Source organism: Podarcis muralis, chromosome 12 (genome assembly GCF_964188315.1).
Source record: "Podarcis muralis chromosome 12, rPodMur119.hap1.1, whole genome shotgun sequence".
NCBI lineage: Eukaryota > Metazoa > Chordata > Lepidosauria > Squamata > Lacertidae > Podarcis > Podarcis muralis.
The window spans coordinates 53,344,556-53,362,420 of record NC_135666.1 but is presented as its reverse complement, the minus strand read 5'-3'; the positions used below and the strand labels follow the sequence as shown (position 1 = coordinate 53,362,420).

The 17,865-nt window shown below is 44.6% G+C and overlaps 1 protein-coding gene across 1 annotated transcript in view; it reads right to left on the bottom strand.

Moving 5' to 3' along the window:
* STAC (SH3 and cysteine rich domain) overlaps positions 1-17,865 on the bottom strand; it is a 77,119-nt gene that overhangs the window by 38,497 nt on the left and 20,757 nt on the right. The window contains exon 2 of the mRNA XM_077916475.1: positions 3,202-3,478. Within this exon, the coding sequence (XP_077772601.1) occupies positions 3,202-3,478 (277 nt within the window). The remainder of the gene's footprint in view (positions 1-3,201; positions 3,479-17,865) is intronic.

Sequence of the window (17,865 nt, the reverse complement as noted above, 5' to 3'; positions counted from 1 at the left end):
CGAGCTGTTCTAACAGCCTGAGGAATTAGAATATTTCTCGGCTTCATGGAATGTTACCATCATGCATAGTCTGTAGGCCTCAGTGGTATCCTGAATCCATGCATAACAAGAGTCTCAACATCTTGTACAGGAAATATTAAATACAGCATTCTCATTGTATCTGCCTCTTATTAGGATAGGTTAGACAGCAAAGACACATCTGGTGAAAAACCAAGAAAACCCTTATTTTCATCTGAAACAAAGGGTAGGTTTACACCACTGCATTTTTCACACGATTATATTTGTCAGTACATGACGTATGGAGGGCCCTCCAGATGTTCAAGGGGAATTCTCATCATCTCTGGCCATTGGCCATGCTGGGTGGGGATTGCAAAAGTTGGAGTCCAACAACATCTGCAGGGTCAGAAGAGGTTGAACCAGGTGATATGTTGATACCCTATTTTGCATGGAGAATTTAATAGCACGAAGACCCAGAATTTATTCCTAAATAAACACAGCTTGTACAGAATCCAGAACAAAAAGCTTTCACTCTTTTTGAACGATAAGCACTTGTGGAATTGATTCAGGGATCTAGAATGTTTTGTTGGCATGCACAAACACAATTACACAAACACCAAGGTTGTAAAGGAAAAGGGACCCCTGACCATTAGGTCCAGTCATGGCCGACTCTGGGGTTACGGCGCTCATCTCGCTTTATTGGCTGAGGGAGCCGGCGTACAGCTTCCGGGTCATGTGGCCAGCATGACTAAGCCACTTCTGGCAAACCAGAGCAGCGCATGGAAACGCCGTTTACCTTCCCGCAGGAGTGGTACCTATTTATCTACTTGCACTTTGACGTGCTTTTGAACTGCTAGGTTGGCAGGAGCTGGGACAGAGGAACAGGAGCTCACCCTGTCGCGGGGATTCGAACTGCTGACCTTCTGATCGGCAAGTCCTAGGCTCTGTGGTTTAATCCACAGCGCCACCCGCATCCCATGTACATGTGTGTAATACATCTCTTTTTGTAGCCTCCAGATCCAGCCCTATATCTTCGTAGTGAAGTTAACTTGCAGCCTTTTAAGTGCTTTATTGTTAAATATCCAGCATTCGCTTCCACTGGTGCAACTTTACTGTTTGTCTGCTTGCTTGGGGTGGTTCTGCAAAAACATTATTGTTCCACCACATCTTCCCCGGTTTCCATAATATTTGTGCATGCGTTTTATTTTGAAAGGGCTGAATATGCCTCCAGACACATGTATGTAAAGGTCCGGGGGGTTGAAGGTTTTTAGAGTGCACTAATCAAAGCACTGCATTTTTTTGCATCCTCTCCTCTGTCCCCAGGCCTCATGGTTGCCATTCAGTTTATCCAACAACTGTTGTAATGATCCAACGGCAGTCAAAAAGACACCAGCTAAATTTATACATTGGTAAGAGTAAAAAGGATATTCTGGATATTCACCGAATCTTGGCTGAAAAGAATACTAAGAAAAATATCCTTGTCTTGCAAAGCTCTTGCAAGTTTTTAAATTGCACACTTCAATTCAGAATATGTTTTATACATTTTTTATTCAAACTTGGATAGTATGCCCTCTTATCTTTGTAAATTTCAAACTCTCCTCTCAAATGCGCTTCCACTGTTGCTGAAATTAACTTAAATATACAGAAAATATGTTAAAAGTACAAATTTCCCAATATATATTTGGGGATGGGGGTTGTGGGGGGACATGTGGCTCTTGTTTCTCGGAAGTCTACAATGCTCTCCAAGATCAGAATTCCCTTGAAATTAATTTGCTCAACATGAAAAGCACCTGACAAACAGCTTGGTGAAATAAGTGCTGCATAAGACGGCTGGCACTTTGGGATTTCCACACTACCGCTGGCAGACAAATCATAAGTGGGCAAAGTTTTGCCTCCCTAGTTAGGGTAAAAGACCATTCAGTGAGACCATATCGCAGAACAATCTTTGCCTAACCGGTACAGAAAACAGACTTATTGGCTTACATGAATCCTATCAGTGTGAGAACTTCCAAAATATGCTGAAGGAAGTATCTGCTTATGAAACCTTGTATCAGTTATCTTCAAGAGTATATTTATTGTTCCTCTTCCAGCTTCCTGCCAGATACCACTTCTTGGATTCCATCTCTCTTTCAACATCATTACAACTCTATGAATCTTTCCCGTATGATATACTATTCTTTTCCTATAGAAGCATGGCTTCTAACAATCTTTAGGTTCTAGGACCATAGAAATACATTCTCAGAATTTGTAGATCATTAGGTTTATCAGGAGAAATGTTTGGTTAGCTCTGGCTAACATGCCACAGTGCACAGATGACATAATGATTCCTATATAATTCCCCTTCTCTATACAATTATGACCTCCACCCAATGTCACATGCAGCTCCTCACCCACCTTGCAAGACCACAGTGGTTCTACTTTGTCACAATTGGCCAATGATCTAGTCAGAAGATGGTTTTGAGTGATCAGATGCATTAACTAGTCCAGTGGACTCCCATGTCAGTGAGGGGGAGATTAGTACAATATATTTTATGGCATCTTGTCGCAAAATCTTAACCACTAGGGTATGAAACTATTAGAATCGTCCAGTGGCGAACAGCTGATCTGCACAGCAAAGATATCATAACCACCATGCCTGTGGCTCAAGAACTTGTTTATGAGATGTCTAGCAAGTAAAATGCATAATAAATAAATATTACACCTCTTATTAGTCTAGAATGCTCTGATGTCACAGAAGTGTGGGCTAGCCAGGCATCTGAGAAATTTCATTTCTAAATTTCATGAATGTTTCTGAAAATTAAACTGCATAAATATTGTCTACAGGCCTAAGCTTTCAAGTGACATCTTAATTGGTGCAAACTGCTTGATTGGGTCCAAAGGCTTGCAATCATTTCAGACTGATAGCATTTGCTGCTTAAGCCTTGGATGTGATATTATAATGAAAAGCTTACATAGTTATTTGATTCCTATTTATATTATTCTGCACACTTATAAGATTCAGAGCTCTGGAATTCTCAAGGGTCAACAAACCCTTCTATCATGATAAATACATAAAAGGAAATGGATCCTTTGGACAAAATTTTGCCTAGAGGTCTTGCATGCACATTTTAAAAGATTCAAATAATCAGCCCGAGTTTTCTTTATCACATGCTGGAAAATACCATTGTACATTAGGTGCTTGGGAAGAAGCAAAACCATTCTTACCTACAATCATGTGGTTGCAGATGTCACAGAACGTAGGTTTTTTGAATATGTGCTCCTGGAAAACGTGAGTCTTGTTGCTTTCCTGTTGGTGTTGGACTATGGTGGGAGTAGATGTCTGACTTTCAGAGGCTGAGAGCTGGCCAGTTCTGGGGCTGATTTCTGATAGCAAATCTACCTGCAACTTCATGTCACTGTTTGTCCGCTGGAAAAAGTTGTCTGCACTTTTATTCCGTAAACTTTTGGTCTTGAAAGACAGCGATCGTTTCAGTTTCTGGAGCTGCAATGCGACAAAACATTGTTCAAATAGCAAAGCTCATAGTATGATCAGATTCCTAATGACATGCAATTCTTGCTGACCTTAGTTGCATACAATGAACGTAATTCCAGTTACTGGAATTTGAATACAATCCAGACCGATGAGCAGCTTTGCATTGCCCCAACAATGCATTGCATATGTGCCTATTTAGAAATGGTTACTATGATTTAAGTGACACACTCCGATGGGAAGTTCCCTGTGCAAGTTATAGTGAAATCCATGGGAGTCGTCTCCTCTTGTGCAGTTCCCATTCTTTTCAACAGGATGATTTTGTTGGACTTTGCTCTTTATATTATTTGGGTTTTTTCCTATTGTGGGAGAGGCCACACATAGCCAGAAATAGAACCTGCACCATTTTGTCATGCTTCTCCATGACAAAATGACTTCAAGCAGGTAATGATGGCCACCTCTGAAGTCACAGGGGAAAGGCCATAGTTCAGTAGTAGAGCATTGCTTTGCATGCAGAAGGTCCCAGGTTTGATTCCTAGGAGAGACTCTTGACTGAAACCTTGGAGATCTGCTGCCAGGCAGTGTGGACAACCCTGAGCAAGAGAAGGACCAATGGTCTTACTGAGTTAAGACAACTTCCTGTGTCACATGTGTTCACAAGTACGGGAAGAGACACATTTTGGTCACATGCAAAATTGCTGTTTACTGCATCCCACACCCATTAACTCCCTTCCTAAACACACAAGCACCACTGAGTTCTTAATTTAAGGATTTTTGAGATGAAAATAAATAACAGGACAAGCCAATAAACAGTGTCCTCCATCTTGTGTTTCCAGTCCCTTGGCTCGTCTTCTCAGAGAGTTTTGCAGCCAGCTTTCTTCATTCCTCCAGTGGGAGCGCTGAGCTTCATAACTAATCACCTGCCTACCACTGAAAGTGCTCCTGCAGAAATCAAGACTCATTATCATTCCCCCTCGTTTGAAAACCAGAATTGCAGTTGCACAAGGTGACTGTAATGACATTCATTATTGATTTGCCATCCATTCCCACCATGCCACATGAGGTTAATTAAATGGTAAACATTATTCTTCTTCTACCAGGGAGCGAAACTAAGCAGTACAACTAAGTGCTTGTTTTTCTAAATAACAACCCTCTTGCTGGCTCAGCAATAGGCCCCGAGAAACTAATTTAATGCTATAAACTCAGTTTCAGACATAACATGATTTGCTAATTAATTCCACAGAAGCCATTTGCCCGAATGTACAAAAAGGCTAGGTTGTGTCTGGGCACAAAAGGAGGACCAGGGCAAATGGACTATGGATTAATATTCGCAATAGCTTCTATCAGAGTAATCCTTCCCACTACTTTAGGCCAGCCTTTGCCAACCGGTGCCCTCCAGCTATTTTGGACTACAATTCTCATCAGCCCCATCTGTCATGGCTTTCTGACTGTAAGAGCTGTTTGGCAGTGGACTGAACTCCTTTGGGTGGTTGTGGACTATCCCAGAATTGGTGTAGTGGGTTAAGAGTGGTAGACTCGTAATCTGGGGAACCAGGTTCGCGTCTCCACTCCTCCACATGCAGCTGCTGGGTGACCTTGGGCCAGTCACACTTCTTGAAGTCTCTCAGCCCCACTCACTTCACAGAGTGTTTGTTGTGGGGGAGGAAGGGAAAGGAGAATGTTAGCTGCTTTGAGACTCCTTAAAAGGAGTGAAAGGTGGGATATCAAATCCAAACTCCTCTTCTTCTTCTATTATTTTATGCACTGCGGCTTGCCACTGTTTTATTGATCGTAGTTTTGAAATTATTTATTGTAATTGTTAAGAGTGGGTTTCTGTTTAATTTTTATATGGTGATATTATTATTCTATACTATTCTAATGATTGTTGAATGTTACTTTTATTTGATGTAGATTGCTTATTTTAAAGCTGTTTTATTATCACATTTTTGTATTGCATTAGATTGTTATAAGGTGTACATTCTTTGTTTCTTCAGCTTGTAAACCGCTTTGAGTATTGTAAGATAGAAAGGCGGTATGCAAATTAAAGGGATGCAGGTGGCGCTGTGGGTTAAACCACAGAGTCTAGGACTTGCCGATCAGAAGGTCGGCGGTTCAAATCCCCGTGACGGGGTGAGCTCCCGTTGCTCGGTCCCTGCTCCTGCCAACCTAGCAGTTCGAAAGCACACCAGTGCAAGTAGATAAATAGGTACCACTCCGGCAGGAAGGTAAACAGCGTTTCCGTGCGCTGCTCTGGTTCGCCAGAAGCGGCTTAGTCATGCTGGCCACATGACCCGGAAGCTGTACGCCGGCTCCCTCGGCCAATAAAGCGAGATGAGTGCCACAACCCCAGAGTCGGCCACGACTGGACCTAATGGTCGGGGTCCCTTTACCTTTATACAAATTCAAAGTGATGAGCAAATCGGCGAAGATGGGAATTACATTTGCTTCTGGTTCTCGTTCTCCTTTTCTAACTCGCTGTCCTTAATAGGGAATGTTTTGATTTCAGTTTTGGTTGTTAAGCTGTCTGCAGCATGGAATGAGATGGGCTGGAAAGGCTTTAAATAAATAAATAAATGTTATTACCAAGGTTGCTATTAAAAATAGATAAATAAATCCCGTGACTTGCCATCCTAGAAAAATCATCAAGTTTTGAAAGCTCATAATATTTCCTGGTCATTTTTCTTCTGGTTTGCTTTCCTCTGCGACGCACATCAGTCACACTTTGAACTTATGCGCCCCAGGCAGAAGTTTCCCTTTTTAAATTATTAACAAAATAAAATGTGGGGTTCTAGTGAGTCGCTTACCAATCTTGGAATGATAAAGCTGCGATCAAGCAGAATTATTGGCAGGCAGTGAATAAAGATGTGGCTTTGCTTCCTCCTGCTGTGCTGCTTCAACAATGTGCAAGTAAGCAAGGCAGCCTATGCTTCAGAAAACAAGGGAGGACTCTATTTCCAACTTTGCAGAGGATTGAATTCAGACAGCAGAACACCATGCTTACACCAAGCCACCACACTAGCCTGCCATCAACTTCCACTACCTTGGTAAAGAAGGTAAAGGCAAAGGACCCCTGGACAGTTAAGTCCAGGCAAACCTGACTATGGAGTGTGGCGATCATCTCGCTTCAGGCAGAGGGAGCCAACATTTGCCGCAGTACAGTTTTCCAGGTCTGAGGGACAGAATGGCTAAACCGCTTCTGGCGCATGGGAACACCATTTACCTTCCCACTGTAGCGGTACCTATTTATCTACTCATGTTGGTATGCTTTCAAGCTGTCAGGTTGGCAGGAGCTGGACTGAGCAACGGGAGCTCACACCGTCACGCGGATTCAATCTGCCGACCTTCTGATCGGCAAGCCCAAAGGGCTCAGTGGTTTCGGCCACAGTGCCACCCACTCCCTACCTTAGTTTTGACTCACATTTGTGACAAAGTACAGATCCCACAGAGGAAGGAATTTTCACACTGCAAAAGAACTCTAAAAGGAAACGCTAGTGGAGATATCCAAGTCATATTCTCTCTCTCTCTCTCTCTCTCTCTCTCTCTCTCTCTCTCTCTCTCTGTGTGTGTGTGTGTGTGTATGATATAGTCAGTGTGGTCTAGTGGGTAGAGTGTAAGTAATAATAATCATAAGAGGAAAGCACTTATTTGGGGGAAAGCTCAGTGGCCACAGTGTTCATGTTTAAGCAACCACTAACGTTGGAAGCCGTCATCTGGAATCAAATAACCAGAACAGATTTTTCCATAAATCTTCACAGGAACCACCGCTTGTTATGATTTTAAAATGTCCAAATATCAAACCATTAGGAAACAAACTCAGTCTAAATTTCTCACCCACTGCATCCTCAAAACAAATACATTTAAAGTCAAACCCCCTCATTTTATTCATTTTGTTTGTTCCGATGAAATTGATATAACATTTCACGCATTATAAATAATGAAAGGTATTAAGAAAATTGGATTCAATCACCCACTCATTTCTTTTCCTTCTTTCCCCCCACACAGAAGCCAGCTTTGTTTACTGGATTTTTAGAGTGAAAACGCAGCATTGAAAAATTTCTATAGCCATTGCCAGCTAAATGTCCACCCTCCTCTGAGTGATAGGACATTATTTTCTTTAAGCTTTCCTGAGATGCATGCAAAATAATCTGAATCTTGCATTGCAATAATAACAATAACAATAACAATAACAATAATAATAAAATCCACACCAACATTTATCTGCAAGCTTGAAATGTGTCAGGTAAACAGTTTATTACTATGGAAACTAAAGCATTTCCAATTTAAAGTAATTGTTGATACACCAATGTTACTCCAACTCACCTATCCCTTTTAGACACACTAAGGCCCTGTTTGGCCACCACTCTAAACCAGGATTCCTCATTTTGGCACCCTCCATATGTTTTGGGCTCAACTCCATCATTCTTGACCATGCTGACCAGGACAGATGGGAACTGTAGTCCAAAGTATCTGGAAGCCAGTTTTAAACTATAGTTTAGTGTGATGCGAATGACTAGGAAAAGAGCTGCAGCAAACCATGGGGTCGTGTGCTTCTCTTTTCCTCTTCTGGGGCAGTTGTGAGGAATTGGCAATATTTTGTTTCTGCTTTTCCTTAATCATTGCTGGTTGTGACCTTTGAACCAAGAAACTGTGGTTAATGCTAACTATGGTCTGGTTAACCAAACCAGATGCATAAACCATGGTTTGAAGTTGTCTGTTTCAACCAAACTGTACTTAACAATAGTTTGCTGGTTTGGACAAAAGTAACAAAGGTGGAAGTGTGAGATTCCAGATGCCTCTTCTTGGCTACACTAGAGAAAGTGAGGGGAGTGGAGAGCATGCAAACCCAAGGTTCAGTGGTGCTCATTCTGGCTCATTCAAAATTAGCCAGTGGTTCTGTGGTACCTTCAAAGCTCTCCTGCACAAAGTCATGCATACACAGAACTGCTCACTCCAGCAAAGTGAATGGCAAAACCTATTTGTACCCAAGTTCTGCATGAATTCCAATGCACACATGGGACGGTGAAGCACTTCAATTTGAGGTCAAGGCTTATTCAGACAGAAACTTAGCCTGCAATCCTAAGCACACCTTACAAGCAGTAAGTCACACTGCACTCAGTTGGGGAAAATGTGTCTAGCACAGCACTGGATTAAAATATGGATGGAAAGTATTATACATGTAGCCAATCTGGAGCCCTTCAGAAGTTTTGAACTATAACTCCCATCAGCTCCAGCCAGCCTGCCTGTGAGTTACTTTAAGGTTGCTTTCCCCAGTCAATAAAAATAAAAATAAAAAATAACATAAAATAAAATGAAAATAAAAAAATAAAAATAAAAATAATTTATTATTTATATCCCGCCCATCTGGGTGGGTTTCCTGAGTGCTGCCTACCTGAGAGTAACACACAGGAGACAGCAGAATTAGCTTCATGTAAAACTAAAAGTAAATGTAAGATTTTTTTTAAAAGAAGAAAAAATGGGTAAGATTTAAAGGTAATCACAGAACGGGCCTGAATAGCATTCTAGATCAGTTCACTGTGAGGCCTCTGCTTTAGACCTGCTAACTGATATTAGCTCATTTGACACAGTTGATATTGTGCAGACCAAGCAGGCAAAAGCTGAACCAAACTTATCAGACAATGAGTACACTTAGGAAAACAGGTACAAAGATACAAGCCGTGCTACAGGAGGAAGCCAGATGCTATAAGGAAGCTTCAAACATTCCCTGCCCCCAGACTCACACACCAGAGCAAAAAGCAGATCACAGCAGTGTATTTCCAAAACAACCAAGGAGCAGAAGTTGATCAAATAAAGCACACAGCTGTTTTATAACAGGAGCTATCGACCTTGCAGGCTGGGCTGATTCAAGTTGGAAGTTCAACAACATTTTTTCACCCCTACTTTAATAGGAAAGCAGCAAACTCATTCCATTCTCACCTATGGTTCACCTGTGATCAAAGAGGTAGCTTCCACCAACCTGCCAGCAAAACTATAAGGAAAACACTGTAGTGTCCCAGTGCTAAGTCAAACCAGGGTTTAGTGGGAATGAGAAAAGATGCAGTTCCTAGAGAGAAGATTGCAGCGTGATTTGTTCTCTGTCCTGTCCTACAGCGGACGTGCTCTGTGGTTTCATATCTGAATCTGGGCTTACGATTGATTTTGCTCCAGAAGAACCAAGGTTTGTCTTATGGCTCACTGCTCATGGTTTGTGTGGAGAAGCTTGGATCTGGATGTAATGCTAAGCCAAATCATGGCTGACCTCACAGAAGAATGGCATTAGCAGAACCCATGGAGTGACTGTGGTCTTCTCTCATGTTTGCTTATTTGCACTAAGTCCTGCTTTGACCTAGTGTTACATGTGACCTGGACCAGTATTGGGTAGGGCTATTCCAGAGCAGAACTTTCCTCACACCAAAATGCATTGAAATGCCAATGGCTTCCATTCAGCAAAAACCCCAAATAGAAATCTGAGAAAGAGCTGGATTCCTTGGCTTGAAGTTGAATAATTTTTTTTAGGAAGGATGAAGCTCAGGAAACCTCAAGAGAGCTGATGTCCCACTGTGCTCTGATTAGCTGTAGTTTGCTAGTGTAGCTCAGAAGGCCACCTTCTCATTTTGTGTAATTCATCCTTCTGCTGTTGCAATCACTTGAGTGACAAGGTTAGATACCCGCACCTGGTAGGCATTCTGAAACCATCTACAGCTTGCATATGGAAAGCTGATGATCTGAATTGTCAGTTTAAGGGGGGGGGGGCATCTCTAAGTTTAACCTTGGTAATGGCACCCATCCTGTGGAACACCCTCCCATCAGATGTCAAGGAAATAAACAACTACCTGACTTTTAGAAAACATCTGAAGGCAGTCTTTTTGGGGAAAGTTTTTAATGTTTGATGTTTTATCATGTTTTTAATATTCTGTTGGGAGCTGCTCAGAGTGGCTGGGGAGGCCTGGCCAGATGGTATAAGTAAATAATAATAATAATAATAATAATAATAATAATAATAATAATTATACCTCAGAGCATTTTTTATGTTTAAGACCAAATATAGGATCATGGAACACAAGTAGAATAAAACATTTTATTAATTTTTTTCCAAACATATTTATTGAAATTTTCAAAGAGTTACAAAAGTATAAAAAGAAAAAAGAGGGGGGGGGGACACAAAAGCAAAATACAAAAATAAAACAGTGATTAAAAACAATTCCACCTTCTTTCACTTAACTTTCATTTACTTATTTCCCAGACTTCCTCGCCTCTCCCTTTTTTGTATTCCAATTCAATTTGTTGATTCAGCAAATCCTTTCCCACTTTCCTTATCTTAATCTTTCATTGTCCTAATCTATTTTCATCATTATCTTATACCATAAAGAAGAAAAACCTTAAAATTCAAAACTTTAAACTTATTTTTACTAATTTCTCATATCGATTATATTCTTACCTAATCCTATAAACATTTATACTAAAGCCAAACCATTTCCTTTCAAACATCCTTCTAGCGTTCATCAAAAACATTTTAATTGTTATAACAGGAAGTCATATAAACATGTTTGCTCTGATGTCATAGTAATTCTATGGGGAAATGATGTCATACAGCCCATAAAGTGATAATGGTTAGCCATGTGGCTTGTTCTGAGACACAGGCCAAGTGACCATTAAAGTTCAGAAATGTCCCCTTAGTTTGTACACGCAACACTGCAGCGTCTCCTTTGACATTTTTGCCCAAGCAAACAACGATGTGTTGGCACTGGCTCTGAAAATCTGCTATGGTTTTTTTAAAAATAAAAGAAATAAAATTGGAAACTATGGATTTCACATTCCTCCCAAGACCCAGTCATCCAGCTGAGTTCATCGCACTGACTTCAATATCTGTGAATAATGGCGCATGTGTGTGAGAGAGAGAGAGGCTGGGGGAGGAAACTGAGGCTCCACCCTAATCCATGTGCAGAGTTCTACTCAATGTGCAATGGTGAGGGCTGGAGCCTGCCATAAATGTCTGTTACGTGTGGATTTTGAACAACTGAAAGGCGCTCTTGACAGAAGAAGAGAGCATGTATCCAATGTACTCCTTAAAATTTTGTGTTTACACTATACAACATAACCAGATTAGAAATTTCACTTCCTGGAACTTCTTAAGAATTTGGAGACCTCAACTCCGGATCTGAAAAAGCGCCAGGAACTGGAAATACATAAGAAGGGCACATTTTAAGCTATCAGGACTGATTGAAAATGCCAGGTCGTCACCACCAAGGACTAAATCGCCTTTATACGGGGGAAAGAAATGCAAGAGCATTCCAGAACTGACATATAAACTACTATTACCTCTGGTCTTGCCTGAAAGGTAGAGCAGTGATTTGTAACCTAGATCTTTTTCCTGCCAAGATTGAAAATAGAGGTCGATAGATGAGCTCCATCCCATTCTCACAGCTGATTGAACTCAAGTGATCCAGTAGTACTAGCAGCCAGAGCTCCCAAAATTGCTGCAGCTGGGCAGCTAAGGGGCAGAGCGGGGTTACTCTTGGGGTGCAGGTTCTTTTCCGATGGGTACTTCACTGTCAGGAATGTGGCTGGCCACTGCAGCTGTAACCAATACTTCTACTGAGCCATGCTACTTGACAGTGGGCAGGCATGAGGGGTGGGGGAGGCCTTCCAGAAAAATCATTGCAGGACCTTAAGGGACGCAGGTGGCGCTGTGGTCTAAACCATTAAGCCTCTTGGGCTTGCCGATTGGAAGGTCAGTGGTTCTAATCTGCACGGCGGGTTGCTCTGTCCCAGCTTCTGCCAACCTAGCAGTTCGAAAGCATACCAGTGCAAGGAAGGTAAATGGTGTTTCCATGCGCTCTTGCTTCTGTCATGGTGTTCCCTTGTGCCAGAAGTGGTTTAGTCATGCTGGCCACAAGACCTGGAAAGCTGTCTGTGGACCAACGCCAGCTCCCTTGGCCTGAACAGTGAGATGAATGCCACAACTCCATAGTTTACACCACAGAGCCTAGGACTTGCTGATCAGAAGGTCGGCGGTTTGAATCCCCGCAATGGGGTGAGCTCCCGTTGCTTGGTCCCTGCCAACCTAGCAGTTCGAAAGCATGTCAAAGTGCATGTAGATAAATAGGTACCACTCCGGTGGGAAGGTAAACGGTGTTTCCGTGCGCTGCTCTGGTTCGCCAGAAGCGGCTTATAATAATAATAATAATAATAATAATTTATTATTTATACCCCGCCCATCTGGCTGGGTTTCCCCAGCCACTCTGGGCGGCTTCCAACTGAATATTAAAAACAGTACAGCATCAAACATTAAAAACTTCCCTAAAGAGGGCTGCCTTCAGATGACTTTTAAAAGTAAAATAGTTGTTTATTGCTTTGACATCTGCTGGGAGGGCGTTCCACAGGGCAGGAGCCACTACCGAGAAGGCCCTCTGCCTGGTTCCCTGTAACCTTACTTCTCGCAATGAGGGAACCGCCAGAAGGCCCTCGGCGCTGGATCTCAGTGTCCGGGCTGAACGATGGGGGTGGAGACGCTCCTTCAGATATACTGGACCGAGGCCGTTTAGGGCTTTAAAGGTCAGCACCAACACTTTGAATTGTGCTCGGAAACGTACTGGGAGCCAATGCAGATCTCTCAGAACTGGTGTTATGTGGTCCCGGCGGCCACTCCCAGTCACCAGTCTAGCGGCCGCATTCTGGATTAATTGCAGTTTCCGGGTCACCTTCAAAGGTAGCCCCACGTAGAGCGCGTTGCAGTAGTCCAAGCGGGAGATAACTAGAGCATGCACCACTCTGGCAAGACAGTCTGCGGGCAGGTAGGGTCTTAGCCTGCGTACCAGGTGGAGCTGGTAGACAGCTGCCCTGGACACAGAATTAACCTGTGCCTCCATGGACAGCTGTGAGTCCAAAATGACTCCCAGGCTGCGCACCTGGTCCTTCAGGGGCACAGTCAGGACCAGGGAATCCCCCACACCTGCCCGCCCCCTGTCCCCCAAAAACAGTACTTCTGTCTTGTCAGGATTCAGCCTCAATCTGTTAGCCGCCATCCATCCTCCAACAGCCTCCAGGCACTCACACAGGACCTTCACCGCCTTCACTGGTTCTGATTTAAAGGAGAGGTAGAGCTGGGTGTCATCTGCATACTGATGAACACCCAGCCCAAACCCCCTGATGATCTCTCCCAGCGGCTTCATATAGATATTAAAAAGCATGGGGGAGAGGACGGAACCCTGAGGCACCCCACAAGTGAGAGCCCAGGGGTCTGAACACTCATCCCCCACCACCACTTTCTGGACACGGCCCAGGAGAAAGGAGCGGAACCACCGTATAACAGTGCCCCCAGCTCCCAGCCCCTCTAGACGGTCCAGAAGGATGTTATGGTTGATGGTGTCAAAGGCCGCTGAGAGATCCAGCAGAACTAGGAAACAGCTCTCACCTTTGTCCCTAGCCCGCCGGAGATCATCAACCAGCGCGACCAAGGCAGTTTCAGTCCCATGGTGAGGTCTGAATCCCGATTGGAAGGGATCCAAATGGTCCGCATCCTCCAGGCGTGCTTGGAGTTGTCTGGCAACCACCCGCTCAATCACCTTGCCCAAGAATGGTAAATTTGAGACTGGGCGATAGTTGGCCAAATTGGCTGGGTCTAAAGATGTTTTTTTTAAGAAGCGGTTTAATGACCGCCTCTTTCAGCGGGTCTGGGAAGGCTCCCTCATAGAGGGAAGCATTCACCACCCCGCAGAGCCCATCGCCCAGCCCTTCCCGGCTCGCTTTTATCAGCCAGGATGGGCAAGGATCCAGGAGACAGGTGGTCGGTTTCACTTGTCCAAGCAGCCTGTCCACATCCTCGGAGGTAACAGATTGGAATTGATCCCATGTAACAGGACCAGACAGAACTCTAGCACTCTCCCACCCTGGCCCTGCTCCCACGGTGGAGTCTATCTCCTTCTGAATCTGAGCGACTTTATCTGCAAAAAACTTAGTCATGCTAGCCACATGACCCGGAATCAGAAGCGCTAAATCGTGCTTTGCGCATGTGCGGAAGCACTGAATCGCAACCTGCAAGTGCGCAGATGCGCCGCTGCGGGTTACAAAATCTGCGGGTTGCAAATGTGCATTCCGCACGGATCAAGTTCGCAACCCGAGCATCCACTGTAGTGTTTCCCACCCTGCAACCTGTGACTCCTTTTCCTTTGCAACCTTGTGCATAAGTCAGAGGATATTGCAGTCTAAACCAAACAACAAGGATGTACATAACCCCATAGTATGTGCCTATTGTTGTTTCCAGGAGGGCTTATGAGGGTATCATCTCATTTGCCCTTTACTTGCACTTTGAAGGGAAAAGGGCTGCTACCTAGAGATTAAAGTGGGAGAGTGTTAATTCTCCACTCCGTAGCGCTTCCTTTCTAACTGTTTGCATAAAAGATACTCTGTACACAATCCCCTTTATGAGTCATTTTTACTCGTTGTCTTAGGTCAGCTCGCACTCTCTGTGTGCTTTTTCAAGGATGTGAAATGAGAGCAAATGCATGACCAGAGAGAACGATAAGGTGCTTGTTTTTGCTGTTGCTTGCATTAAACAAAAGAAAACAAACCCCAAATTAATGCTTACTTGTAGTACAGATTATGCCCCCTTTACAATTTGCTTTTGTGTCTGCTTTAGAGGTGGCAGTTCCAGCAAAGTCCTCTAGAAAGTGAGGAAGTGAAGAGCCTTGCCAGTTGGGCAGGAAGCAGCAGGACTGCCGGCACCAGGGGCTGCCCTGCTAAATGGGAGGAAAGGGCAAGCCCAGAGTTGGAAGCCGCCCAGAGTGGCTGGGGAAAATCAGCCAGATGGTTGGGGTATAAATAATAAAATTATTATTATTATTATTATTATTATTATTATTATTATTATTATTATGGCCCAGCTTCTGAGGCTCATGTTTGTGCTTTATAACATTTTGCGTTTCATCTAAGGTAGCTAAGATAAAAGGAGCTCAAAATTATTCTGGACCAAGTTATCTAAAGGGCTTCCTTAACTATCAGGGGGTGCCAACTATAGGGAAGTCTGGGTGTCTTAGCACCCACAAATTTTTTGTTGTGAAGCACTGGGAGTCACCTCTGAGATATTGCAAGACCTTGGAGAGGCTTTCTGAGGTCTTGCGAGTGCCATTGGAAGTCAGGTTCCGAGGCTGGGGGGCATGTGACGTCGTGACGTCACGTTGCAACATGAGGTCATGACATTGTGCACACTGGGCACCCTTAACCTGGGGCCCAAGTCGGCTCCCCTGTTATCTACACATGTCTTGCTCTTATGTCCGTCCATAAGATAAATTTGGTAAGATCAAGCATGTGCTGAAGAGATTTGTAGTCTAAAACACCAGGGAGGCACCAACTGGGGGAAGACTGGCCTAGGCTTTCTAAGAGCAAAACAGACTTCTTCATCTAACTCACTGAAGCAATCCAACTACAGTTAACAGGTCTGTTATATATTACTAATGTGAACAGCCAGCCATTGGTCCTGCATGCTTAGCCCTCAAGCATTCCAAGTACACTGGTGTAGTTCACAAAACTACACTAAAGAAAACAATTTGAATTGGTCTATGGGCTGTGTGTTGTTTTAACTACCGTATTTTTCGCCCTATAGGACACACTTTTCCCCCTTCAAAAATGAAGGGGAAATGTGTGTGCGTCCTATGGGGCGAATGCAGGCTTTCGCTGAAGCCTGGAGAGCGAGAGGGGTTGGTGCGCACCGACCCCTCTCGCTCTCCAGGCTTCAGGAGAGCCCCACCGCCAGCCCCACAAGCTCGGGGGACAGCGGGGAGGCGCAGCGCGCCTTTCCCGCTGTCCCCCGACTTGGTTAGAAGGCTGGCGGGGGGGGGGGGGGGAAGCCTGCTCCTCCCCGTCGCCAGCCCCGCAAACTCTGGGGACAGCGGGAGGTGCAGCGTGTCTTTCCCGCTGTCCCCCGACTTGGTTAGAAGGCTGGCGGAGGGCTTCGCCCTCCTCCAGCCCCACAAGCTCCCAGAGCGATGCCAAAGCTGCACGCAGCTTCGGCATCGCTCTGGGTCCTGTTCTGGGGGCTGGCGTCGGGGGAAGCCCGAGCTTCCCCTGCCCCAGCCCCATGCCTGGGGGGGGGGGGAATAATTCCCCCCCTAAATCTAGGTGCGTCCTATGGGCCGGTGCGTCCTATAGGGCGAAAAATACGGTACCTATGTGTCCACAGTGTATCCTAAAAGACGGGGAAGCCCTAATATTAATACAACAGTAGTGCGTGAGATTAAGAATGTAGTCTAATGCAGTCAAGCTGAATACTACCATTATATCTGAAGGCCATTTTGGTTTCTCTCAGTTTCTTATTCTCCCAGTCTTAAGTTCATTTCTCCACTTTTCAGATCAGTTTCTGAATCATTATTCTTTTTAATCTAATGAAAATTCACCAGCAATTAAGAGTGACTCTTTCCTAATATACACAGTTTTGTATGCATTTTTGCCTAACATACTCATTTCCCCCCCAAATCACTTCTCTCTAATACAGTGGTACCTCGGGTTACATACGCTTCAGGTTACAGACTCCGCTAACCCAGAAATATTACCTTGGGTTAAGAACTTTGCTTCAGGATGAGAACAGAAACTCTGCAGTGGCGGCCAGCGGCAGCAGGAGGCCCCATTGGCTAAAGTGGTGCTTCAGGTTAAGAACAGTTTCAAGTTAAGAACAGACCTCCGGAACGAATTAAGCTCTTAACCCAAGGTACCACTGTATAACTTATTTTTATTCTCACAAATATATGCATTTGGGGCATTACTCCTAAGATACAGTGGTGCCTCGCAAGACGAAATTAATTCGTTCCGCAATTCTCTTCGTCTTGCGAGTTTTTCGTCTTGCGATGCACGGTTTCCCATAGGAATGCATTGAAAATCAATTAATGCGTTCCTAGGGAAACCGCCTTCAGACCAGGTCCGGGGACAGTCTGTCCCCCGACCTCTTCTGAAGGCTGGGGGAGGGGGGACAAGGGCTTTTTTCCCACTGCCAGCCTTCAGAAGGCTGTTCTGAAGGCTGGCGGTGGGAAGAAAAGCCCTTCTTCCCACCTCCCGCCCTGCAAGCTCCGGGGACAGGAGGTCTTTGCTGCCGACCGCCAGCATTTTAAAAGCCCCTGCTGTCCCGGGGCGATTTTAAAATGCTGGCGGGCGGGAGCGAAGTCTCCGCTGCCCCGGGGAGATTTTAAAATGCTGGGGGTCGGCAGCGAACGCTTCGCTCCCACCCGCCAGCATTTTAAGATCGCCCGGGGCAGCGGAGAAGTCTCCGCTGTCCCGGGAAGGCAGGCGGGGGGAGCAAAGACTTTTGCCACCGCCTGCCTTCAGAAGAGGTCCAGGACCTCGTTCCGATGCCCGGCGGCAGGGTGCGAGGTTCCCGCCCCACCGCCCGGCATCGGGGCATCGTTCCGATGCCC